At 34.4% G+C, this 25,780-nt stretch overlaps 2 protein-coding genes across 5 annotated transcripts; one reads left to right on the forward strand and one right to left on the reverse strand.

Annotated features, from left to right (window-relative positions):
- Positions 1 to 689: 689 nt before the first annotated feature.
- LOC124448390 (5-demethoxyubiquinone hydroxylase, mitochondrial-like) lies at positions 690 to 6,083 on the reverse strand. Its single transcript, XM_046999400.1, has 6 exons — positions 5,809 to 6,083; positions 4,141 to 4,255; positions 3,997 to 4,081; positions 2,469 to 2,529; positions 1,695 to 1,763; positions 690 to 1,059 (listed from the first exon to the last, which is right to left on the reverse strand). The coding sequence occupies exons 1-6, from the start codon at positions 6,010 to 6,012 to the stop codon at positions 982 to 984; spliced, it is 612 nt and encodes a 203-aa protein (XP_046855356.1). The 5' UTR covers positions 6,013 to 6,083; the 3' UTR covers positions 690 to 981.
- Positions 6,084 to 11,220: 5,137 nt separating this feature from the next.
- Positions 11,221 to 25,179, forward strand: LOC124448388 (uncharacterized exonuclease C637.09-like). Of its 4 annotated transcripts, none has more exons than XM_046999396.1 (17): positions 11,221 to 11,460; positions 11,531 to 11,588; positions 11,678 to 11,766; positions 12,822 to 13,076; positions 14,271 to 14,367; positions 14,437 to 14,532; positions 18,873 to 18,958; positions 19,061 to 19,176; positions 20,417 to 20,555; positions 21,134 to 21,234; positions 21,628 to 21,716; positions 22,620 to 22,662; positions 22,807 to 22,850; positions 22,970 to 23,052; positions 23,588 to 23,689; positions 23,815 to 23,924; positions 24,873 to 25,179. In XM_046999396.1, the coding sequence occupies exons 1-17, from the start codon at positions 11,446 to 11,448 to the stop codon at positions 24,958 to 24,960; spliced, it is 1,611 nt and encodes a 536-aa protein (XP_046855352.1). In that variant the 5' UTR covers positions 11,221 to 11,445; the 3' UTR covers positions 24,961 to 25,179. The 4 variants fall into 4 exon arrangements, with proteins under 4 accessions (XP_046855352.1, XP_046855353.1, XP_046855355.1 ...); XM_046999397.1 differs by having other exon boundaries at positions 22,970 to 23,049; XM_046999399.1 differs by having other exon boundaries at positions 21,628 to 21,677.
- The last annotated feature ends 601 nt before the right edge of the window (positions 25,180 to 25,780 follow it).

Below are 25,780 nucleotides of genomic sequence, written 5' to 3' on the forward strand. Positions count from 1 at the left end.
GATTGAGTGTGTCTGCACGTGACATTGTGCATGAAAAAAGCAGTTTTGAAACGCTTCAGGAAGGAAGTATTTAAGAGAAGACTCAAAATCCTACGACCCAATACCTTATGACCTAGAACTTAATCTACCAAACAGCTGACTCCACCGAAATTCTATAGTAACGATTGAGACAAGCCACCGTTTAGAAAGGTAGTAAAACTGATGAAATATTAAATGAGAGTAAGCTTCTACGATGATGTATAAATCCAGAGCTGAAAGTCTACTTTTGATTTGTAAAATGTTTGAAAGGATTGTCTTAAATCTTTTTTTGAACTTATTTCTGACTGAGGGTCTCTCTTTTGCAACCTTTCAAAATGGCGTCGTTGCCTCACTTTGAAACGGTAGTTAGAAATGCAGGGGATTGGGTCTACGTAATTGTTATTACCACTATCTTGTAATAAACTAGAGTCCAATTTGAACCGGTCTATGACATGTCGTTAAAAATTAGGTGATCAGTAAAGTTTTCGATTTATCTCCAAGTACAGAAGAAAATTTTCGTGTAAATCAGTAGATCAGTATGGAGTGTACACTTTATAACTAACGTTTTAAAAAACTCATACTTAAAATAAAGTGCTTGAGTACTTTATAAGAGTTATTCTCGCACACTTTTCTCGAAAATATATAAAATAAAGATTAAACCGATATGCCAATTTATAGAAAAGTGTCACATTTATTTATGCTGTAGTTTACATGAAATATTAATCACTATTAACTCGTCAGTACGTAAATCATCAGGATTAAACCAATGTTTACAGAAAGAACTACGATACGTTAGAATTACATTAATTGAAGTGCTGAAAATACGAAAATTTCACTACCACGTTTTGACTTTTTCTTTCAAATGAAGTCTCAAACAGAAGATTCATGTACCAGGCAACAGTTTCGAACATTCGTGGAAAAACTAGTTTCATTTTCGCATACAAAGAAGACATTCGTCATCAGTCATATTTTTTCCGCCACCCAAATTGCAGTACGACAACCGAGCTGTATAATCTTCTTGAGACTGGAGTAAAACGGAGCCTGTAAAAAAACAATAAAAGTTCCGGATGTCCAAATATTACCGTATTGTATTCGAGTACATTTGAGTTCCTTTGCAAGAAGCATAGTTCCCAAACAGTTAGAGCAGTTTCAACTTAGTAGTCGACCACATTCGTCTTAGGTCGATTTCACCACGTCCTGATAACGCAAGCATTGGATATTGACTTTTCAAAGGTATTAATAACAACTTTTACACAATAATGAAACTATGTTATCGTTGAATGGACGCTTTATTCTATTGATTGACCAGTTTAAATCATGCTTTAATCATGCACGTCTCCTGAGAAATTTTAAATACAATCGAACACCAATGCTATCCAATGGGTAGTACTATCCACGCTTCGTGCAACCGATCCCTCAATCACAACACGACATGTTCCGTTGTAGTTGTACAAGTACGGGATGTCAAGCGGTCTTAACTAGTAATACTAGTAAATTTTATCTCTTACAGGACACAGATTTGTCAGTAATCAAATGAACGTGCGCGCTCAAAAAAATTCAGGTGCATTATCTGTGGCGTGACTCTTTATCTCCAACAAATACAAATTTATTGAAACTAGTGAAAACGGGAAGGGCGGTGGTTAGTGGAATAAGAACAAATTTTGTTACATTCTTACTTCGACAGCATCATGTTCTAATCCCGTTTCCAGGTGTTCTAATTCTTCATCGCGAAACTTTTGAATCACCTAAAGAAAAATGCCCTTTAGTCAAAATATAGCTACAAATAAAATTCCTTACAAAACATCCGCATCCATTTCGTGTTCGTTCGATTTTAAACAAGAATCCTAAAAAAGTTGCAAAAGCTCTCTCTTTAGTGGTGTTAAACATTGAATACTCCAACACTACTAATGTGTGTAATGTGAAGTCATTTTGAGGAATCTTTTCAAAAGATTTAACCCGGATAAAGATTGAGCTCATTTTGCAACTTTCACCCTAGTCAGCAACGACGAAAATTTTTAAGTGGGCCCAAGAGCCAATCGTAACCATCTGCTACGAGGCAGTGAGAAATTATAGCAGAATAGCGGGAAAGCAAAACTGATTGAAGTGCAAATATTTTTTTGTTGTTGTTGTCTATTTATCTATATCGTTGTTTCCACCATATTGGTGTCAGGAGCATGAATCCTAATCTCGAACCAATAAACATTTTTGGTGCCCAGACCACACTGAGTCATACCAGCTAACACCTAACCATTCATATTGTAAGTAGAGTGAACCATGAGTTAAAATCGTTTTACAGTGAGACCAATAAACATTAAAAAACGTGCAATCAGTGGCGGATCTAAGGTAAATCAGAATAAATTACAATTTTTAAAGAATATTTTGAAACCCACCCACTCGCCCACGGTTCTATGGCTGCTCCCATGGTTATTGCTGAACAAAAACTAACTCACACTTAGCAATTCTTCATGTGTTTCAAGAGATTCAGGATCTTCAAGTAGCTCTCGTAATTGGCTATATTGGATAAAGTCAGAAATAAGTATTTTGAAGTAATTAAAATCTTCATAGGGTATCGAACTTAGCAAAGAGAGTTAGCAAAGACTATCGTAGCAGGTTGAATATTCTTTGTATTAAAAGGCAATGAAATTGTTCAACGTCAGACAAAATCCATCAACTTAATAAGCTTTTACTCCGAACAGTTAACCTTTTAAAGCGCATGAAGATGTCGTCATGAGCGAATCCGGTATAGTGTAAACGCAGTCTTGGTCTAAATTTAATTAAAAAACACCTAAAACGACGTCACTTGACCGAACTGACGTCCTTTGCACAATGAATTTGAATTATTTGGTATGTATACCAGTTCAGACGAGCAGAGCTACCATCTGCAGGGACCCCAGTACTTCGATGATTGCGGCGGGGTGGTATATCCATGCATACATTTATGCTTTATTACTTTCTTTTAAAATCAATTTTTTACGTGCTTTGACTACGAATGAACACTCCCCCCCCCCGATTAACAACGCTCTCCATCGCCCCGGTGACCTGCTAACGGTGTGAAATTTTGCTTTAGCCTTTTATTCAAACGTTGACAGGACAATTTAGGATATTAAAATTTTGCAACTAGTCATTATGCAATGTGACGTCACAGGTTGTCTCCATTACACAATAAAAAACTTGAATCCTCAAAATAACGACTATTCTTGAATTGTTTTAGAAAGTCCATTGTCATTGTAAAATTTCTATTCAATGAAAATATAAATTAAACAGCAAAATAAGTACATTAAACTGCTAAACTCATCAAGTGAATAAATATTTTTCTCGTTCGTCCAGCGTATTTACTAATGTAATTAGCAACCGGGTAAGTTTAAAAAGAAATGCTGAAAAGCAAAATTAAGATAAATTCACACTGCAATTCGGCAGACTGCTCGTCAGGTGCAGCGTTTACTTTAATGAAACAAAAAATCTACTTCTATTTGTGGTAAAGAATGACATCAGTCCAAACAGAAAGTTTGGGAAACAGGGATGGGCTAAAGACGTAAAGGCATTATTTACTGTAACTTAACTCAAGATAACTTAATCAAAACTTAATAAATATTCATATTTTACCGCTCTGCATATACCTATGTATGTATATCATGGCACAATCATGCACCACACAAATTCTTTACAAATGTATTTTGCAATGACACAGTAATTTCATTTAAGGCAAGTTAACGAAAAATAGTTATTTATGTAAACAAAATAAGCTCAAGAAAAATTATATGTCATGGCCTGACAATGGCATGACAGTTCAAAAACTTACACGTACCCATACAGTTGCAGATCGCGGGGGTAAGTCAAAATGAATTAAAACAACCCGATATTGAATATGTAAAAACTTTTAAAGCAAGCATTCTTTTGAAATTCGCAACCTGCGAATATTTATTGTAATAAGAGCATTTTAAATTGAACTGGGTCACAATAAAAGTCATAATTACGTACTTGTCGTAATGTTCACCAATGACCTCTTCAACTGCGACTGTACAAGCCATTGCTGCTTTTTCACCGAACAAAGCTGTTCCAGCTCCTAAACAAAGGACAGATTCAAGCTTTCTGCACGCCAGAATCACAAACATTAAATTTTACCTAAGGCATATCCAGCAACATTCCAAAGGGGAAGCAAAAGTGTTGGTCGTGCGCGATATTTTGGTAAAAGTTCTTCAAATTTTCTGACATGCTCTTTCTCTTGGTCCCACATTTCCTAAAAAGAGACAAATTCAAATGGTAATTGGATGTAATTAAAAAAAGTACAGATAACGGTGGAAAAAGAATGGAACATGTATTAAAATGATCATTTATTCAATCAAGCATTGGTAAGATAATAATTCAGCTTTAGTTCAGTTGAAATCAACCGTGATCATGAATTATCTGGGGTAGAAATCTTAAGTAGGATCTTGTTAGATCCTGTAGGATCTTGTATGATCTAATTTATGTGTAAGATCTTTAACAAGATCTTAAACAGGATTTTAACGCGGGATGGATTTTAAATTAGATATAAGATCTAATGTAGGATCCTATAAGAAATTTGATAAGATCTTATTTTTTAGAGATCCTAAATTTTCTTGAATGTTACTGCAGGATCTTATGGATTATAAGATCTCAATGGATCTTAACATCTTAATGGATCATTTTCTTAAAAATTTAATATAAGATCTTAAAATATTTTGTAAATATATTGATAAGATGAATGAATGAATGAATAACTTTACTTGCCCATGATAAGATTGTAAATAATATTGTATTACAATAAGAATATGTAAGAATACAGCCCGACCCAATTATCAATCTTCTGCAGCAGTTGAATATTACACAACAACAGAAATATAGAGTGAAAGTATTTTATTTGAAATAAAAAGGATATTCTCTGTTTTTACAAATATTTTGATTTTACAAGCTTCCTTCAGAATTAAATAGAAATAACGAAACTACTATAATAATTTTAATGATCAGCCAAAAAATGCAATAATCACATAGCCTCCAAAATGCAAAATGCAAGATTTGAGCCATTGCAGCAGCCCCAACGCAAACCTCCTTTGGGGCTTACATCAATGAAGACATGAAGGAGAAGCATGATCACATGATGAAGAAATGAAAGAACAGAAAATGAAATATTCAAGGTAAATGCTGTAAAAAATTGTAGGTCAAAGCTATTGAATTTGATTAAAATGGATCAAATGGCCTAACACCAACAAGCAATTGGAATTTACAACTGAAATTTAAATGATCATGAATTTTAAGTCATGAAGTTGTCAATTGCAGAAATGGATGACCCATCTTCAATGGAAAGTATTCCAAAGGATGAGAAGAAGCAATGATTTTTAAATATTAACCTTTCCCTTAACAAAGATCATGTACACATTTATCCTCTTTGTGATGACTAAGCACCTCCAAATGTACATATATGTTTTAACATTAGTTACTTCAATAGGTTGTCGGTGCTGGTGATGATTATTGAAGATTGATAATCCAGGCATGTTTTATTTCATTATTTCATAAAATGTACATAAAATTAAACGATAGTTTTCGAAAAAGCAGCAGAGAACGTTACAACAGGGAAAATGTTGTGTGGAGAAAATAGAATGATTGAATCATTCGAATGATAAATCTTTGGAGAAGGAAAGCAAATGTTACTCAACTATGGGTTGCATAATGATAAATGCCATGATGATTCAAATTCCCAATTGGCACAAAAACCCTAAACAAAAATAAAACGAACCTTAGTTGGTTCTAGATTTCGTCCGAACATCTTCCTACCTTAATAACAGGTGCACATTTTGTATCCCCCAACACAGCCATTTGTCCCTCGTATATTTTGTTGGCGCCGATTTCTCCAGCATGATCTACTCTCAAAATCTTATCCACTAAAGGATCTGGTCGGTTCTTACTTAAACAACGACAAGACAGGACAGCCGGTCGTCGAAAAATTTGAAAGAAAATAACTGAATTTCGTCCGTACATTCTTTTCTTTTCTTTTATATTTGAGTTTAAAAATTGGGAATGCTTTCTTGTCTGTTGTCATTTGTCATCGTTACGTCACTACCCCTACGTAACACAATATGCGCATGCGTGCAATGCCAATCGGTTCTTTGTGATTCGTGTCGTTAATCAGTTCAGGTCAGAGAATGGGTCAGAGCCTTTATTCTTAATACAGGCTCTGGTTTAGGTCAGCGAACTGGTTCAGGTCAAACTTGCCTTGCGTTTGGAATATAAAAAATCTTGAATCAAGCAATCCTTCAAAATTTCGGTACGTCAACTGTGGCGAGCTCGATACAAAAGTTTTGAACAATTATTTTATACAGTTTTGTGTATCTTAAATGCACAATTGCTGGAGGGAAAAGGATGGAAAATGGTTATGACTCAGACCATGAGTTCGGGGATGATATCTAAAAATAAGTTATTGCCTCGAATTGAAGAAGAAAATCAAACCCGGGCGATGCTCCAAAATATCGAAACCAAGATGGGGTAAAGGACAAAACTGCTAGCGACCTTAGTCTCATGCCGGAGACAATTGGCAAAAACCCACAGGGTAAGCGGCGTTGCTTAGACCGACAGAATAGAGTTTAATGCAGCTCTTATAAAAGTAAAAATAATGTTCACCACGTCATTATTTTCGAAAAATTTGTTTGACATTTTCTCAGAGATAAATGAATGGCCTCCCTCGCTTTCCGGTTTCTTTGGTGTTCCTACTTTCTTGTGAGCATCAATTTGACTTTGATATATTGGAGCATCCTTTATAAACCTAGAGATACATCTGTTGACTTTTTTAATAAAATTTTCATAAAATTATGTAACTTGGCAGATGTTTCAAGATTAACATTAAGTGGCTATGTGCTTGTATCATTGAAGAGTTATATAACAAGTTTTACAAGGATAAAAACTACCGTTGGAACTTTGAAATCACCACTTATTAGAAAACAATGAGTCATATATACAAGAATATTGCTTGTTTTTTAGTTGATGATAGATATTCCATTTTTGCAATTTCCCTTTTTAAATGCCATTTTTGAAGCACAGTTGACCTGTTTAGGGTGTCGCTCGTGGGGATTCCCCGTGTGACACTTAATACAGGTTGATTGCTTAAACACAGGTCTTCAAAATTTAACCAAATGGTATTGTTTCTCGACATGCATGGTAACCAATAATATATATATATGAAGTAAGAATTTGAAACAAGAATTTTTTCTTAGTTAAACTAAAAAGTAAAGAGAATATATAAAAATGTTACGGCGTAAACTGCCGAGAAATAATCAAAGGAAGTGGTTGAAATGCGTGTCAACATGGCTAAGAAATTCTGTGGGAATAGTATTTACTTGGAGATAAATTTTTTTGTCAATAGCCGAAGGGAATGTTAACGCAAGAAAGTATAAATTGCAGGTGCAAAACGTCCATACAAACAAAAATTACTTTACATGTTTGTAAATGTAGATCGTCCAGGTTGGTATAGTCCTGAGAAGGACTATTTTTGTTGTTGTTGACTGACGTTTCGACAACCTTAGCGGTAGTCATCTTCAGAGTCTAACCATTTACTTTAAAAATTACTTTGACACGTTCCAGAATAAATATTTAACAATATACTTTGTATTATGTGGTTGAAGCAATGAAAAATTAAGTTTGTGACATTGGAAAAGGTGGCCGTGTCCGATAAATTGAGGTGATCGTTAAACAAAGGTTTATAGCATTTATTATGTTATGAAATTTTTGGGACTTTCCCAAAGGACTGCTTAACACAGATTGACCAGGGTGATCGCTATACGGTGCCGCTTTGGTCATGCATAAAGCATTCGCTTTCGCATGAACCACGGGCCCTGTTTACATAAAACTTGTACGAAGTAAAACCGGAACAAGCTCGTGTCGGTTTGCTTAGATATACTATAAACATATAAACATTGAACAAGTTTTGATTTTCATTCCGGTTTGAATTTGTGCCATAATTTAACCCCATGTGTTCCAATTTCTTTTTGGCTGTGTCATTTTCGTGCGCAAGCTATTTCAAAAGTGTTTCTCAGTAACACAATTTTTACTTTAAAAATGTTTATTTCATTTCTTGCTTATGAAATTATTGAGAAAAATATCGAAATGTGCACAAATATGCGTTTGTTATTTTCACAGCTACGTATATAGCTAAAAAACGTTTAAATCACAGGTCACGCTGTGATGTTTTTGAGTCACACTTGCATATGTCTGTAAAAATTTTCATTGTTGGAACATATTCTTGTAAAATACCTTGTTTCACTCAATTATTCCCAAACATTATAGCTATGAAATACATTTACAAACAAACGTTTTTGAGCAATGATGTAATGCGCTATTTCTGTAATAGAATATTATGGAATTTAAACTTGAATTTATAGTTATCAAAGTGTAATTCCAATTTTTCAAAGTCCTTATTTCTACATTGTCGTCGTTCCTGTGTAGCTGTTTTGCTGTCTTGATCATCTCAAAGATGATTGTTCGAATATAACAAACACACAGACACACGACTACGAAAAAGCAAGTGGAAATTTTTCCTCGTGCACATTTTGTCAAGTGTCCAGTTTGGTGATGTTCAGCGTCATTAAATCTGCCCAAAATCACTGTCACTTGGCGTCTTTTTGTTCTTGCTACACGAAATAATTAAAATTCATGGAAAAATTGCGAGGGATTTCAGTGAAAATAATGCGGCGAAAATAACAAACAAGAAATCGAAGGGCGAAGTGAAGAATGCAAAATGAAATGTGTATGCCAGATTAAATGGCAGATGCAACAGGCAGAGAAAAACCAACAGTTTTTGTTTCGTAACAAATTTGTGATGCAGAAAGGGATGAACCCAAGCCATATCTCTCTCTACCGTCATCGTCATGCAGCAACTTTGTTACGGAAAGGGACAAATGTGTAAACGATAAATATTTCACATGTGTTAAGAAAACAGCTATTATACAGCAGGCAAAAAATTGACAAAGCTGCAAGGAATGGATGAACAATTAACGTAACTGTTGTGTCAAAACTGGCCAGCAACAGTGTAGTAAAGTAGCATGGTTTTGTCGCAATTGTGAACACAATTAAAAGATATGCCGTGATGATCGAGTTTAATGCAGTTCCAGTAAATGTAAAAATAATGTTAACTACGCACAACAGAATGACATTAAATTCAAAGAGTTTGTTTGACATGATCTCTGAGATAAAGGAATATGGCCTCACTCGCTTTCCGGTTTCTTTGATTTTCTTCCTTTCTTGTGAGCATCAATTTGAGTTTGATATATTGTAGCGTCCTTCATAAACCTAGAGATACATCTGTTGACTTTTTTTTCTAAAATTTTCATAAAATTATGTAACTTGACAGGTGTTTGAAAATTAACAATAAGTAGCTATTTGCTTATAGCAGTTGTGTAACAAGTTTTGCAAAAATATAAACTACCGTTGGAACTTTGAAATTCCCATTTATTAGAGAATATTAAGTCATATACAGCAGCATTGCTGGTTTCGATAGTCAGCGAGGGATATTTCTATGCACTTGAAATGATGAATAAAAACATTTGATTTAAAATGAGTATAGGGCCTGTTCTTATGAGCCCGGTTCGCGAGACATCCCATTAAGCGAGCCAAATATTACCTCGCTTTCATAAGAGGAATTCAAATCCGCCAGCTGAGACCAAATAGCAAAACAACATTTTCCCAAATGCCGCGAATTAAGAATTCACATGGCAGTTCGTATGGAAAATTTTCCTCCCACCTACCCATGATCTCGTCTTCAACAGCCCAGATTTGGCAACCGGGCAAGCCCGCTTTCTCATATGAACACGAACTAAATAATAATAGTAAATTTATTGCCAAGCAAGATCATTGGTAGTAGGCAAGATGTCTCGGCAACCAGGCTCATATGAACAGGCCCTAAGTATGGCAGACTATGTGTTAATGAATTTTGTCCGGCTTCCCTACTTATGTCATGACAATTATAGCATACTATGTTTATAGATCCTGGTCTGGATAACATATCTTTAATATCGTGTTTTTTATTATTTATTATAAACTCATTAACAGATGCCAGAATATGCTTTGGAGAGCTTGAGTATTCTCAAATTTGAGTTGATTCACCAAAAGGCAGATATATTGTGCTATTTCGTCCAATAATTAAAACAATTCCAACACCAATTTTATTTTCTTCTCTATTCGTTGTGGTGAGAAATTGAGAATATGCTTTAGGGGCCGATTACATGGAGCAATTTGCATGTAAATCTTCTTTATCGGAAAATTTTCTTCTCAAATAACCTTATTTCACTCGATTATTCTCAAACAATACATTATACATTGTATCTAGTAAAAGTATTTACCAATGAATGTTTTTGCACAATGACGCAATGCGCTATTTCTGTAAAAGAATATTATAGAATTTAAACTTGAGTTCAGAGTTATTAAAATGTAATTCCAATTTTCAAAAGTTCTCATTTCTATACTGTCTTCGTTCTTGTGTAACTGTTTTACTGTCTAGATCATCTCGAAGGTTATAGTGGGAACAAAGCAAACACACAGACACACAACTACGAAAAAGCAAGTGGAAATTTTTCCTCGTGTAAATTTTGTCGAGTTTCTGGTTTGGTGATGTTCAGCGTAATTAAAACTGCCCAAATTAACGGTCACTTGGCGTTGTTGTGTTCTTGCAATACGCAATACTTTAAAATTCATAGAAAAAATTGCGAGGAATTTCAGTGAAAATAATGCAGCAAAAATAATAAACAAGAATTCGGAGGGCGAAATGAAAAATGCAAAATGAAATATGTATGCTGAAATAAATGGCAGATGCAACAGGGATAGAAAGACGAACAGTTTTTGTCTCGTTACGAGTTTGTGATGCAGAAACGGATGAACCAAAGCCAAGTATCTTTCTACCGTCACTGTCAGCAACATTATTACGGACAGGACAATTGTATAGACGATAAATATTTCACATGCGTCAAGAAAACAGCTATTATACAGCAGGTAAAAAATTGACGAAGCTGCCAGGAATGAATGAGAGATTTACGTTACTGCAGTAAATCTAAATTTTCGTCTTGTGTTCATTTGTTCACTCTAAACTCACCAACTTGGTAGAAGCCATGCAAATGCAATGACTTAGAAGTTGAATGCCTCTCTCTTCCATCTTCCATCTTCCATCAGTTATTTTATTAAACGCCCCTGGCGTTTATTAGATTATTCATTTGAATGATTTGATAAGAAACGTTAAAATAAACAGAAGAAATAAATGTTTTTTAATTCACTCGTTAATTGTGCAAATTTTCAAGCGAATATATTTCAATAAGGAAATGGTATTGCACATTTTACTATCTAATAATTGGGCGTTGAAGTTTAAATTTTAAAAGCGGTAAACTCCTGTAAACTCCTGTAAGAAACCTGCAGTCAGTGTACCGCAAAATCATCATGGACCAGAAGGAAGTATGAGTAATTTGATTTTTTTGAATTTATCATATTTAATTTGGTGACTCACAAATAATCTTGAATATAGGAAAAGGACAAAAATAGGAGTATCTTGTCTGCAAATGACGCTTGTAAACAAAGCAAACGTATGTAATATTCCACTATTCGTTTTTAATTCGATCTACAAATTATAGTATGAGCTGTTCACTTAAGGTATTTTATGATTTTCGTCCAGGAAAGAAGAAAGAGAAAAAGACGAAACGAGAAAAGAAGAGAAAAAAGGAAAAGCTTAATGTTGATAAGGAGGAAATGCAGATATCTGCTGTTAGTATTTAAATCATTAGTCATGTAAAATGTTGTTGCAAATGTTGTTGTTTGGCAATTTTTTGCTACTGAATCGATGTGCATTCTGTATAATACCAGTCCACTACCTAAAATAAGTCATGATTTTTGCAAAATCTATCCTAAAAGTTGAGCTTGATTCCTCCAAAAATTTTAGATGAATGAACAGCCTGAACAGGTTATCAACAATATCCATAAGCAAATATTTTACTTGACCTTAAACAAAAATGTGGGGTGTCCCTGTTTGCAAAAACTTTAGTATCCAGAAAACATGACATGATCCAAAATTAATTTCTCTTTGAGCTCTTTATGAGGCTTATGAAGTGGTGAATTCATTAGAGCTGATCATGCAGAAACTTAAATAATGTACGTAGCTAGTCAATGTAGATTTCAAAGACATAATACTCAATAAAGATTTCATGTTCAACACATGTAGATGTACACATTTAGCAGGGTCTAAAATGTATAATATATGTAAATAGCTTCATGGATACCTGGGTTTTAGAATTTAGTATCCTTTAGAAGTTGAGTTTTCATATTTCATTGTCATATACAACATAATCCTTAGGCTTTGCATCATTTTATGTTTAATGTAGAAGTTCCTTTGCAAAATTTAAAAGTACATGTGACTTCAACTTTGCATTTTAATTACAGTTCAGGAATGCTGCTTAATAGTTTATTAACAATTGACAGATTTGCTGTTCAGATTGTTGACCAATTGTTAATGCTCTCAGTATCTGCGCAAATCTAAATTTCAGACCCTGCATTAAGGATGTGTGCAAGGAGAAAGGCTTTGCCACTTCCTAGCGTTTTTTGGAAAATGTGTACTGAATGTCAGCCCCCAAAATTGTTAGAGCACACAAAACGTGGTCTTTTATATCAAATACAAAAACACTGCAAAGTTGGTCCCAGAAAATAGATCATGCTCCAATTTTTTTTCTTTGACATTCTCCACTGGACATATCATGTATACAAGCTGCATGATATAATATCATGAATGAAATTTTCACTGCTAATTTTGACCTTATTTTACTTAGGAACCATTCTCTGTGGACATGCAAAGCATCCAGGGAGATTATCCATCCATCAAAGATATTCAGAAGCTAATATTATTTACTTTTATGGGTCCAGAGAATATATGTTTACCCAACTGGGTGACATTAAATCCATCAAGAGTATCTAGAGTTGTTGTAGTCTTGTGTAAACATATCTCTGCAAAACTCTTCAGCAAATTTAGAGCAAGCTTTCCAAATCTGAATAAAATGTTTAATGTGGTAAGATCACATGTTAAGGTAAATTTCAGTTGAATTTGAATTTTCCAAATTTAGTTAATTTGGTACGGAGAGAGGGTGTGTAGCCAATGTGTATTTTTGTGTGCTGTACAGAAGTGGGCTGCTAAGCTTTGTTTTGTGTGAATGGCATTTTGGAATTTAATTTTGTTTCCTTTAGAAAGCATACTGTAAAATTGGTACATATGTATGTATGTAAAAGATTATTGACATGAATAGTTTACCTAAACTAGCTTAACTGAAGAAAGTGTGATATTACATCAGAAAATGTGAAAGTGCAAACCCGAGTGTGTTTTATTTTAAGCAAAAAGTTGTAATTTTTCACCATTTTTTAGTTCAGTGCTAAAAATGGTTTGTTAAGTTTAATGAGAAATGCTTCTAGAAAGGCAAGGATGTGGCAGTTGTGAGGTTTGGCTGTGTGAAGTATTTTTTAGTTGTTAAAAATAAGGTTTTCTATAAGTTATAGAGTTCTAGGAGGTTCTAATGGTTGAGTCGTGTATGGGAAATCCTTAATATGGAGATTATTAATGGGGCGGGGCAGCTGCATTTTCATTCCCTTGTTTACCAGCTCCACAGATTGCAAGATATGATAATTTATATGTTTTTATATGAAGGGAAGGGATGAAGGCTGAATGTTGTACATTTGCATAGAAAGATGAGGGCAGTGTTTTAAATTAAGAAAATTATAAATACGTACAAAATGGATTGATGACCCTCTATAATTACAATCATATTTGGGGCTCATTTTTGAAAATGTTCAAGCTTTTTCATATCAACCATGGACCTTACGTAACCAAGTTACGTAAGTTTTTTCCCATATCACATATTATACATATGTCAGTGTTATGTATGAGATACTTCATGTAACCTTGGGACGTTTAACATCCCATACCAAATGTGTTGTTTTAAGTATGCATTTCTTGATGGGTGTATTTTCCCTGGTGAAAATCATGTATAGGATCCTGATGAAAATCTTATCTAGTAGGATCCCGGTGAAAATCTTATTTAGGATCCTTTAATTTCTAAAATTTAATTAAAAGTAACTAGGACACAGCAGAATCTTACAGGATCTTTTTTAGGATCCTGTAGGATCGCACTGGAACCTACTCAAGATTTTCACTAGGTCATTATCTTATCACAGCGCTCTTATTGAAAATGTTTTTCGTTCATTGGGTTTATGCTTGTGTTCGTATTCAGGTGTTTCCTTTTCAAAACTATGGCCATCAAATATTCATGGAATCTCCAACAGATTCATTGCTGACTGTCATTGAAAAAGTCACAGAACCTGCCAAGAGTTAGTTAAAACCAATCTATTAGTTTTGTCATACTACCATAGCTAAAGCTTTTCATTTGTCTTTCTTAGGGGAGACTGAACCTCTTTATCTTCATGCCAAGGATTTTATCTTGAGTGAAAATGATCTCATAAAAAATCATTATCTTATTCCTGGTATTTCACAAGGTAATAGTACTTTCAACTACTCACGTAATCCGGTAAAACTTTTGATGTCATCTCTGATGAATACGCTAGAGTTTATAAGGACTTAAGTTTCAGTTGAAGATCGCTCTTAATGTGAAAACTAGATGGAGAAAATAAAGATTTCTGATAAAGACATTAGACTGGAGTATATAAGAAGTCATGTTACAATGTCAGATCACTCCTGATGAAGAAATTAGACTGGTATATGTCTAGTTTCAATTTACTACTTTATTCTGCTACAGGTAGGGAATCTAGGGTTAGGCAAAATGAATTACAGTTCGGTTTTGAATTTGCAATCAATAAATTTAACCAATCGATGGGCGGGGATAATTTAATTATAATGTCAAAAGTTATGGTTACGAAACCTGGGTTATCACTGCATTACTACGAAGGACGTTTTGCCGTAACTTACTTTTCTGATTTCTCTTAAGAGCTTACTAGTGCATTAGAAAAGTTCTTGTTAGAAAGTAGATGCCGTATATATCCCATAAACGCCCCCTATCTTATAAACGTCTCGTATCTTTGTAACGCCCCCATCCCTTGGTTGAAACCTGAGTTAGTATGAGACACTCTAATGAACGCTTCGTCTATTATAAACGCCACAACATATTCGTCTATCGTAAACGCTGTTATTATAATATTGTTGCTGATTACTAAGAAATATTATATTTAGTCTTAGGTTTGTTTTCATCTGTTCAAATTGACATAAACCCCTCTCTCTATTTAACACCTTTCATCTGTTTGACGCGCAACCCCCAGAACTGCTAGAATTTGTTGTAAATTTCTTCTAATGTAAATGTCTCGTATCTTTGTAACGCCCCCATTGTACCCAAACACCTTGGGCGTTTGTTAGATCATTTAGGGTTTTCAAAATTCGCCACTTTTCAAATTATAGTGATTGAATATGCAAGTCCTTTTTCACTTTTATCCGCTCTACGAACTCGGAGATGAATGAATGTCCTCCCTTGCTTTTCAGTCTCTTCGATTTTCGTTCTTCCTGCATGCAGGGGTTATTTGAACTTTGATATATTGTTGCGCTCTTTGCAAACCATCTGTTGACTATCTTATAAATGTCCATAAATTTATATGGCGTGCATGGTAGGTGTTTGAAGATTGAGACTGAGTTAATTAGCTCAATTCGTGTTTTTGAGCAGTTGTTTAGCAAGTTTTTCAGGAACAACAATTATTTTGGAACTTTGAAGCTCGTATTCAAACTAAAAGATAAAAAGTTATAGACAGTACCGTGGCCAGGCTGATAGACAAAATATGAATTTGTGAATATGATTCACCCTACCCCACACACACACACACACACACAAACACACACAAACACACCATTACGTCTTAACTATTTTACCAAAGTATAGACTATCCAATAACAAGTTATTTATTGTAAAGTATTTTACAGTTATGAAAATAGGCTTTCTAGAGCTTAAGTGTTCTCCAATTTAAGTAGGATTTATTCAAAAGCCCTGAATATATTAGCTGACTTTTGTCTTCTTTTCGCAGTTGATTTTCAATGCGTTTAAGAGTGATTCAAATTGAAGCTTTATCTCGTATGTTTTTTTTCCTTTAAAGTATAAAAATTCAATCTCTGCCAAATATATGTTTTATTTTATGCAAATTATGCTTGCCAATGCAGTGCTGATTCATGGTCATATTCTTGGTAAAAGTTAATTATTGCTGTTGAAAAGTAACCATGACCAAGATTTTATGTACATTTTAAAACAATCGCAAGGTAGCTATGGAAACGTTTCTGCTGTAATCCATAAATTTTATATCAGCATACACTAGGTGCCAAAAAAATGAGTCCACTAAATATCGAATGCATATTTTTAGTTTTGAACCATATCACCACTCTGTCACAACAATGTTAGGTTTTAAGTTCTCGAAAAAGCAATGTCAGTACATGGTATGTCCTCCCTTAGCTTTCAAAATGGCTTCAACTCTTTTTGGCATAGATTTAACAAGATTTTGAAGTGTAGATGGTTCAATATTATGCCAACATGTAGAGATTACATCCCATAGCCTGTCCTGGCTTGTTACGTCATGTTTCACTTTTTCTCTTTTTAACTCATCCCATAAGTGTTGAATTGGATTAACATCGGGCGATTGAGGCGGAAATGCCATGAGCTTCAATTCACCTTGACTTTCTTTGTTCCTTAAATAATTTGTGCGCAAGTTGGAGCTGTGTTTCGGATCGTTATCCTGAAGTAAGGTAAATCCTCTCCCGCATAACCTTTTGCCAGATATTGCTTGGTATTGCTTTTTGTCAAGATTGCCTTTTATTCTGTAAAGACTCCCAACACCATTAAAGCTGAAACAGCCCCAGACTTGAATGTTTCCACCCCCATGCTTCACGGTTGACTTGAGGCACTGACTTGACAATCTTTCACCACATCTTCGTCTCACATAAACACGGCGATTATTTCCATGTATTTCAAACTTTGATTCATCAGTAAAAAGTACTTTTTCCAATTGTCTACGCTGTAATGCTTGTATTTTTTGGCCCATAAGAATCTCTTCCGCTTATTTATCGGGCGAAGCAACGGCTTGGAAGCTGCAACTCTTCCGTTCAGACCACTTGCAGCCAATCTCCTTCTTACTGTTGTTTTGCTGATTGCTTTCTCTCGGGTGGCGTTAATTGACGATTGAATGTTGCTAGCAGTTGCTCGTCTGTTGCGCAAAGAACTTAGCTTTATGAACTGATCTTCTTTTTTTGTTGTTATACGTGGTCTCCCAGGTTTTGGTAAGCTGGAATAACATTGCGTCTTTTTAAATCTTCCCACGGTTCGCTGCACAGCTCCTTTGGACACTCCCAGCATTGCAGCAACATTTCGTTGTGAGTAACCTTCGTTAGTGACAGCAACAATTTGTCCTCTAACTCTTTCACTTAAATCTTTAGCCATTTCCCAATGTACTGCCAATGCGCTTAGATATTGTGAAATATCTTGCAAACAATTGTGGGAGACAATTTCAGGTCTCACTGCGTATTTTCAAGTGGCTACTGTAACTATATATTTCAAAAGACACATTTTTTCCCACAATTGTTCCAATATTGGAACTGGACTCATTTTTTTGGCACCTAGTGTATGTACATAAGACTCGAACCTGTGTGCTTCAGTAGTCCATGTTCCTTCGATGACCTTCCCTAAAATTAATCCTGTTAATACTTATGCACTTCAGTACTGTAAGTAAAGCCATGTCGACATTCATGGTCATTTTACTTTGAATCAGTTAGGATTACTTCCGGTAAAGAAAGTCCATACAAACTCTTGCACGGGTCCTGGACTAAATGTTTTAAAGACTTTTGTGGAGGAAGTGCGTTAGAAGTGTAGAAGGGAATGATCTCTGCTTCGAAAGAGCACTTTTAAGGGTCTGAAATTACAGATAAAATTTCATTGCTCGTGGCAGATGTGGCTAGTGTTGTGTGAAAATTTGTGACAACAATGTGCCTTTCATGCACACTATTGTTTGAGTTTTTTCTATGAAAGACTCTTCTGTGTGACACGAACTTGTGTGTCTTCAGTTGCTTTCTATGGAGTCTTTATATTTTGTGATGCAGCAAAGTTTCAAGTGCATATGTTCACATCTCAATGACTTTTGAGATAAAAACGTAATTGTCTGGTTACAGTTAGTACAACCAGGAGGAAATGTGTGTTGCGGTATGTTCCTGGTGCACGTAACTTTTTTCGCTAAGCCCTCAAATAAACTAAGATGTTGTATTTATTGACGTAGAAAGACACAGCTCATATATATGAGCTACACAAATTAATAATCCAAGTAATACACTGCAGCAAGATTAGTGTGATCTCATATTTCCACATGTTGTTATGAAGTACAATGGATGAATGTTGAAGGTTTAAGTCCTTAATGGAAGAGAAAAACATGGACTACTGAAGCACACAAGTTCGAGTCTTATGCACATATGCTGTTATAAAGATTATGGATTACTGCAGAAACGTATCCATAGCTACCTTGCGATTGTTTTAAATCTACATAAAATCTTGGTAATGCTTACTTTTCAACAGCAATAATTACTAAATATCTTTATAGTATGCTCATAAAATACCCACGCAAAACTGTGCCTATACAAGAACTTTTAATGGCTTAGACTTTATGGTTACATTTTTTCTTAAAAGATTTGTGTAAACCTGTTTACCGCAAACGTGCATAGTATTTCGGTAACATAACCCATGGAAATTAGTTCTTGCCGCCTTAAATAGTTTACATCCAGTTTTCTGTTTTTAAGAACTTGTATTTTACTGTCAGATAATGCGATGAAATTATAAAGATTGTTCTAAGATTCCTCTTTTTTTTAGATGCAGAAAGTTTTGTCACAATTCCACTGAGTTCAACGACAGAAGCTACTGCTTCAAGTCCCATGTTTGCTATTGACTGTGAAATGGTAAAATGGCCTTTTTCTCTTCAAATGTTTGACTTTTTGTTCCTTAGCACCATTCTGAAAGATGTTAGCTATGTAAGTTTTAAATATTCACCAATTGTATAGTGCATGACGTCGATTGGGAAAGAGCTCACTCGGATTTCGATCGTCAATTCATCGTGTAAGGTCGTTTATGACAGTCTGGTTAAACCTGATTTGCCAATTATTGACTATTTAACCAGGTTTGGCCTATTTTTTGTTTTTATTAATGTTTCTTTGACATTGTCGCATGGTACTTGCAAGGTTATTATAGGCTGTTGTATCGAACTATAGAAAAATGGGGGATTGGGGCGTAGAGGTTACATATCAGTTTGTTGTCATTGATTTTATCAACATTTCCGTCTAGCAAAGTTTATTGTGAAATGTAAAAGATATACTTACGAATTTTATGCTTTTCGAGTGCTTTACTGAAGACATTTAGTCCTAATAAGACAGATAATAAAGATTTACGCCTTGACAATTGCATTTAGATTTAGAATTTATTTTTTGCAGGGCAAACTTATGTGTGCAGCAGTAGCTGCTTGTAATAAAATAACCTTTTAAAAACACGGGCGCTGATTGTTCAAATGCTCGAAACACCTGCGTTTCTATATATGTAAGTCTCGCAGGATTCGTGTTTTGCGAGGAAGACTTTAAAAGTTAAAATGTATGTTTTTCAAAGGCTATTTTATAAAAGAAATAGAAAACATGTTAACTTGTTCTCATTGATTTATAGAAACACTTGTGGAAGTTTGGGAGATGCTAGAAATTGTTTGAAAACACTCGCACTTCGTGCTCATGCTTGCCACGCAATTTCTATAACTATTTAGAAACACGGAAAATGTTTTCGTGAAAATAAAGAATTTTGCATTCCTGCTTATCCGGCTACTTTATCCGACTTTCAAAGAGATTGCCACTAGGGGATTTCATAAAGGTTTTACGTGTGCAAAAGGAGCAGAAAATAAAGTCTTATTTTATGTGTAGCTATGGTAAAAACATTGGTTTAGTTTACACTACTGCATGAGCAAACATTGAGTAGAAGCACTTGAAAATGTTCTATTCTAAATTGTGGGTCTTTCATCATTGAAGAAAGGTTTTGAAAGACAAGTGAGGAAATTGCTCAAAACTTTGGTTTAGGAATTCGTAATCTTTTTAAAAGCGCAAAAAATCAGTACTACAGATGTTTTTCAACATTTTCGCTTTAAGGGGAGTAGGATCAATAACGTAAACAACTTGCAAATTTGTTTCTGCAATTTAAATTTTTCTTCAATATCTCACTGAAAAATATAAATTTCCTAAGAAATTAATATTTAATGATAATTTTTAAAAATTTACATGGCAGGACCATAACATACGGGCTGGCTACGCTATTGAGTGACATATCAACTATGGATGACGGCCATACGATGTTGATACATCTTTGTTTTTCTCCATTCATCTAAGGTACAGTGGTATATCGAAAGACGATCTTTGTGACGTTTCGACGACTTTAAAAGATGTTCAAGAGATGATGAAAAAACTCATTCCAGCTGATGCAATACTTGTTGGTCATTCACTTGAATTTGATTTTCTTTGCCTTCAAGTAAATATAGCTATGTCTTTCATTTTGTATTAAACAACAGTTTTCGCAATAGATCAATTTTTTATGAATGCTCAACTTTATACTTGCCAAATTACAAACAATGTATAAAAGAAAATACAGATTCTATATCTTGGACATTATTAGCCAGTGGTAACGTTTTCTTTTTTATTCACCTTTATCCAAAGGTTTATTCATTCACTGAAATCTTCCTGTAGTATTGCATGAAAATATCAAAGCTAATGATCTTTCCAAAGGATATGCTTTTCAAAAATAGGCAGAAATAATATAAAATATGTAATGTTAATGTTAATATTTAATAAAATATATGACATTAATGTTAAATTTTTTGTTAAATTTAAAAATGCATTGCAGATTTGTAGTAAATAATGAAAGAATTTCTAAATCTATAGCGACAAAACTAATTTTGATTTTAAATTTTCTGCCGAAAATGTTGCTTGTTTAATTCAAAATACACAGTTTGAAAATTTATTTATGCACTTTTCAAATTTTTCGATGTGCAAATTGAATTTTTTCTGACGTCTCTTACTCATTAATTGTGTTTTTTTTTTTTTTTGAAGTTTTTTCACAATAAAGTCATCGATACGTCCGTGGTCTATGATGATTTTCGTGGTTGTGGCTTTAAACCAGGTCTGAAAAATCTGGCAAAGAAATACTTAAAGTAAGATAATGGTGAAAGTCCACTTGTCCTTACAAGTTAATATAAAAATAAATGATCCATTTTTACTCAATATTTGAGACAAAGAAAAAGGGACAGTTGTTTTCATAGTGACATTTTAGAATATGTTTTATTCTTAGTATATATGATAAAGGTTGATAAAGACACCCGATTGAAATATATGATGATTATATAATAGAACAATACTGATGGAAACTATTAACTGGACTGTGTAAGAACATAAGTTTTATGATCAGATCACTCCTAACCAGGACATTAGTATGGAGTAGGTCACATCAGATCACACCTAATGAATGATAGAATATTCCAAGACTTGAGTTTCAACATCAGATCATTCATGTTTCAGCATCTTGCCATCTGATTTTGTTGATTTAGAAAAAAAATTCAAGATAACGTTGGTGGCCATTGCTCGATTGAAGATGCAAGTACGTGTATGCAACTAGTGCAACTTAAAATCTCTAAAGGTATTTGAATTAATTAATGTACATAGTTGGTTATCATATTTTTTCATCGAATTTGTTTCATTTCACGACGAAACTCGTGCATGCTAACATAATCGCACCCCTGATTAGATTGAAAAAATTTTTAATTCCGATGTGTGAATTCGACCTTCTTATGCCTACTGGGTAAGTTATGTGAAATAACGTTCACATCTTCAAGATCTTTGTTATGATGGTGATTTCGGTACAAAGGAAGAAGAGTAGAGATAATGATTCAGAAAACATGCGAACTATTTGCATTTCGAAATACCACTATACAAATACTGCAACCGCTTGTTTTTTTTTGTCGATTTTTTGAGCATGATAGAGCCTTAGCAAGCTCGTGTTCTATCAAGTGTAGTCTACAGGTTTGGTGCTGATATATTCAGAGAGTTGTCCCTGATAGCTGGATGCATGAGATCAACAGTTTTTACGCATCATCTTTGCTTTGTGAACAGTTTTAAAAGAGCTTAGCGTAGGGAACTTGCTTCATGTTTTCATGCATTCCTTGTGCTTACTCCTGCCATATCGTATTTGTTGTGCTATGTGGATACGTTGAATTGCATGGAAGCAATCTTATGAGCTGATATTCAGGCTAAGTTTACACTTTAGGCCTACACCCGACCTTTTAATTCCTAGTTTTGTGGCGTTAACCCCTGCAGACTGCCGTGCGAAAAACACAGTTTGTGGTTAGTCCCAGGTACTCTGGTATAATTTTATCATATCAATGACCTTACCCCATCCTAATATCCAGAACAACAACTTAGGTTTATCTTGGGACGCCATAAACATTGTAGATTCTCGGTCAGATATAGATATGGGTTAGTCTCAGGTGAGATCCAGGCTCGGTTTCGTGCTACTGTGTGCTGAAGCAAGCATTTTTTGCAGGTCCTGATTTTGGCTTAAAAGACGACAATCGTGATGAAATAAGGTGCGATTCCTTTATCAGTGCCATGAAGTGAATTGTATTGAGTATATGAATTTGTACGTATGAAATAAAATGATTTGTTTGAATATAAATTGTTTATTGATATAAATTGGTAATTATACTTTATTTTTAAACTTTTTTACTTAGTATTTTTGACAAATTAAAAGAGAAATCGGTTCATCCGTTCAAAGGTTAGTGCTTCAAAATGAGATTGTTACAAACATGAGTTGGACTTGATATTGTAAATGGTGACGTTTGTTGAACACAGATGGTTTTATATATTTCTCCAAATACATACATGATGTTTCAGGGGTAATGGTGGATACGAAGTCAAATATAACATTGCATTCGGGATGTGCCGATTGCGTGGTCTGTTTTAATGATGAGGAGGTAGTCGTTGAAATATTCAATTTTTTGCTTCAATGCAATTTCCAACAAAAATGACCGTAATTACTTTTGTGTTGATGACGGAGTTAAATCACTCGGTGTCACGAGATTTGTGCCCTATCCCTCCCCAGAAAAATATTGTCACCCTGGGGGCCATTGTCGCAAAATGATCACATTAAACTTAATATGCTGGTAGGCCGGATTTGAAGCCAGTAGTACCACTAGTCCCAATCTCTCCACTCACGGCCTATGGAAAAACAACTATAATGTGTGACTTTACCCTGACTGGACGTAAGCTTCCGCTTCAAACTATTAAAGCCATATTTACTGAAAGAATAGCATTACATTTTTATTTTCTGTTCAATCTACTTATTCACGTCGAAAATTCGCTACGTTATATGCTTGTGTTGCTTTTGTTTTGTTAAGTGTAGATTTATACGACGAGAATAGTTTATCCTTAATGGTTCACATTGAAGTACACGATGATCTTGTTATTGGTTCATCTCACCACGTGATATTATCATAAAATTTATATTAAAAGGTTGTGAGGAATGTTGTCAATAATCTTTCTAAGAGGCAATTTATATGGTCACAATTACATGGAATGGACCTGGTGAAAAGTGTCAATGCTGAAGATATTGAAGTAAAACGACATACTTTCATGTCTACTCTCTTGAAAATATAACCTGACATCGTTTAAAATTTATCGAATAACGTGATATTAAACTCTAGTGCAATTTAGTCCAGACAGTTTCTTTGTATTTTCAGCACTCGTTACAACAAATTGACGCAAACATTGCCAAGATTAACGAAGAACTTCCGGAAAAGACTTTATTTTTTCTCATTCTCGGCTCGGCCAATACGGCCAGTCTTAGAAGGTACAACTATTTTTGTGCATTTCTTAAATTAGGTCGACTCCACTGTCAAAAATTGTTTCGTACGTATCGCTTAGTGGTGAGTGGATCATCGATTACAATCGAAAGTACATCTATAAGTTCATAAATCTCCACGGATTTTCTCCACTAACACAACTACAGAAGTATATTTGAAACGATCGTAGCTGATCTGTATGCAGGTTTTTTCAGCTATTTTTCATCAAAATCAGGGCTCGTACAATACGTGCATGGATGTCCTAGGATGTTTTAATAAATAATTCAAGATCTTGAAAGTCCCTGAACAAATCTTGAATACCGATTATTTTGATAAAATGTTTGTAAACATGTCAGTTCTAGCGCATTTCTTGCCTTTTTAAGAAGTGGACGTTAGAAATTTCAATCTTAATTTCGGAACTTTGAGATAACCATTAACATGACGGCTCACGTCAAATGACGTAAAAAAGTTTTGTGGTTTGGATATCATGTGTCTGATAATTTCTTTCCTTCACTTGTGTTTTTCTCTTATCGGTATCCACTACTCCATCCTACATGAACAAACCCGCGCAATTAAATACTAATTAAGGAGTTTATGAAATCAACCAATGCTGAGGTTTATGGGATATAACATATGTATGCACCACGTGTGACCAACTTACTTTAAGGACGATTGTATCTGGACTTGGTGCGGTATCTACCAATATGATCAGGGCTTATGATTGGTTTGAAGTGTAATGAAATACAATATGCTGTAAAAATGATAAATCTAAACGACGAATACTCAGTGCTCATTGCTATCGTCTGATTCACTAAATCGGAAAGCATACATATTTAGGCTCAGGTCTTTACTGACGTGAGCTTTTTCTAAGGAGAAATGCAGATTATTTTATTTCATTGAAATATTCAGAGTTGTTTGTCTCAGTATCGTGAATACATGATTCTCGTTTTAAACAGGTTACGTGAAGGTAATGCTGATTCCAAGACTATAAAAACCAAAAGGAAAGAAATCAAGCATGGAATGTGTTTTGTAAAACTAGTATGAATAGACGCCAAGGTGCATAACATCTCTTAATTATTGCAAGGCTTTCTACGCTCAAACTCCGGTCAAAGTTCAGATGGCAACCTGATAATGCGTGTTTTGGCTTACTCTTGCCTGGACCTGGTAGCTACGGATAACTGAACCGCCATATTTGAATATATTTATTTGTGTAATATATAAGACAAGTTGTAGTTTTACTTGTAAAGAAAGTAAGAATCGACATTTTCTTTCCTTGCTTATTATCTTTTTTACGTTTCCACAAGTGCAAGAACGAATTGCGAAAACAACCGGACAAACCAAGCAATTTTTAACCGATAGTTTACTATTTTGCCTCACTTTTCAAACTTGGAAATAAAAAACGGAACAAAATCTATTCAATATTCTTTCTCCGTGGAGCTTTAATTGAAAGAAACTATTGTTACCATGGCTAATTGCTTTTAACTAATTTCAATTTTCACATCGAGCAAAAATGTCAAATTTTTAGCTTTTTTATACTTAAATTTATAGCTGTCATATACAAAGTGCTTGGTGTACAAAAAGAGGACTTTAAGAAGTTAACGTGTTGTATGTTTGACGCTTTGTGAAAGGCTTTTACTGTTTACTTACAGTGAAAGGCTTTCGTTTTTACAGAGGTACAAAACTGTCAAATTCATCGAACTGTCTTGAATGCTAGGTATATTATTTGCATAATCATTTCAGTGAATTCATAATTTATTAATGCGGGTTCCGTTCTTTTGGGACAACCTGTCCAAAAAAACGGCGTATCCAGTACAAATTATTATATGTATGCATTAGAAAGAAACTTGCATAAAATAAGTTATCG

The sequence above is a fragment of the Xenia sp. Carnegie-2017 genome, unplaced genomic scaffold, assembly GCF_021976095.1.
Source record: "Xenia sp. Carnegie-2017 unplaced genomic scaffold, XeniaSp_v1 HiC_scaffold_23, whole genome shotgun sequence".
NCBI lineage: Eukaryota > Metazoa > Cnidaria > Anthozoa > Malacalcyonacea > Xeniidae > Xenia > Xenia sp. Carnegie-2017.

Bases quoted from the DNA above. Each gene is read 5' to 3' on its own strand.
- LOC124448390 (XM_046999400.1), bottom strand. From the start codon at position 6,012: ATGTACGGACGAAATTCAGTTATTTTCTTTCAAATTTTTCGACGACCG. The intron at 4,082-4,140 runs GTAAAATTTAAT...TCCTTTGTTTAG, and splicing joins TGTTGCTGGATATGCCTTAG to GAGCTGGAACAGCTTTGTTC. The intron at 2,530-3,996 runs GTACGTAATTAT...TATCCAATATAG, and splicing joins ATTGGTGAACATTACGACAA to CCAATTACGAGAGCTACTTG.
- LOC124448388 (XM_046999396.1), top strand. The intron at 11,589-11,677 runs GTATGTAATATT...ATTTTCGTCCAG, and splicing joins CGCTTGTAAACAAAGCAAAC to GAAAGAAGAAAGAGAAAAAG. The intron at 11,767-12,821 runs GTTAGTATTTAA...TATTTTACTTAG, and splicing joins AGGAAATGCAGATATCTGCT to GAACCATTCTCTGTGGACAT.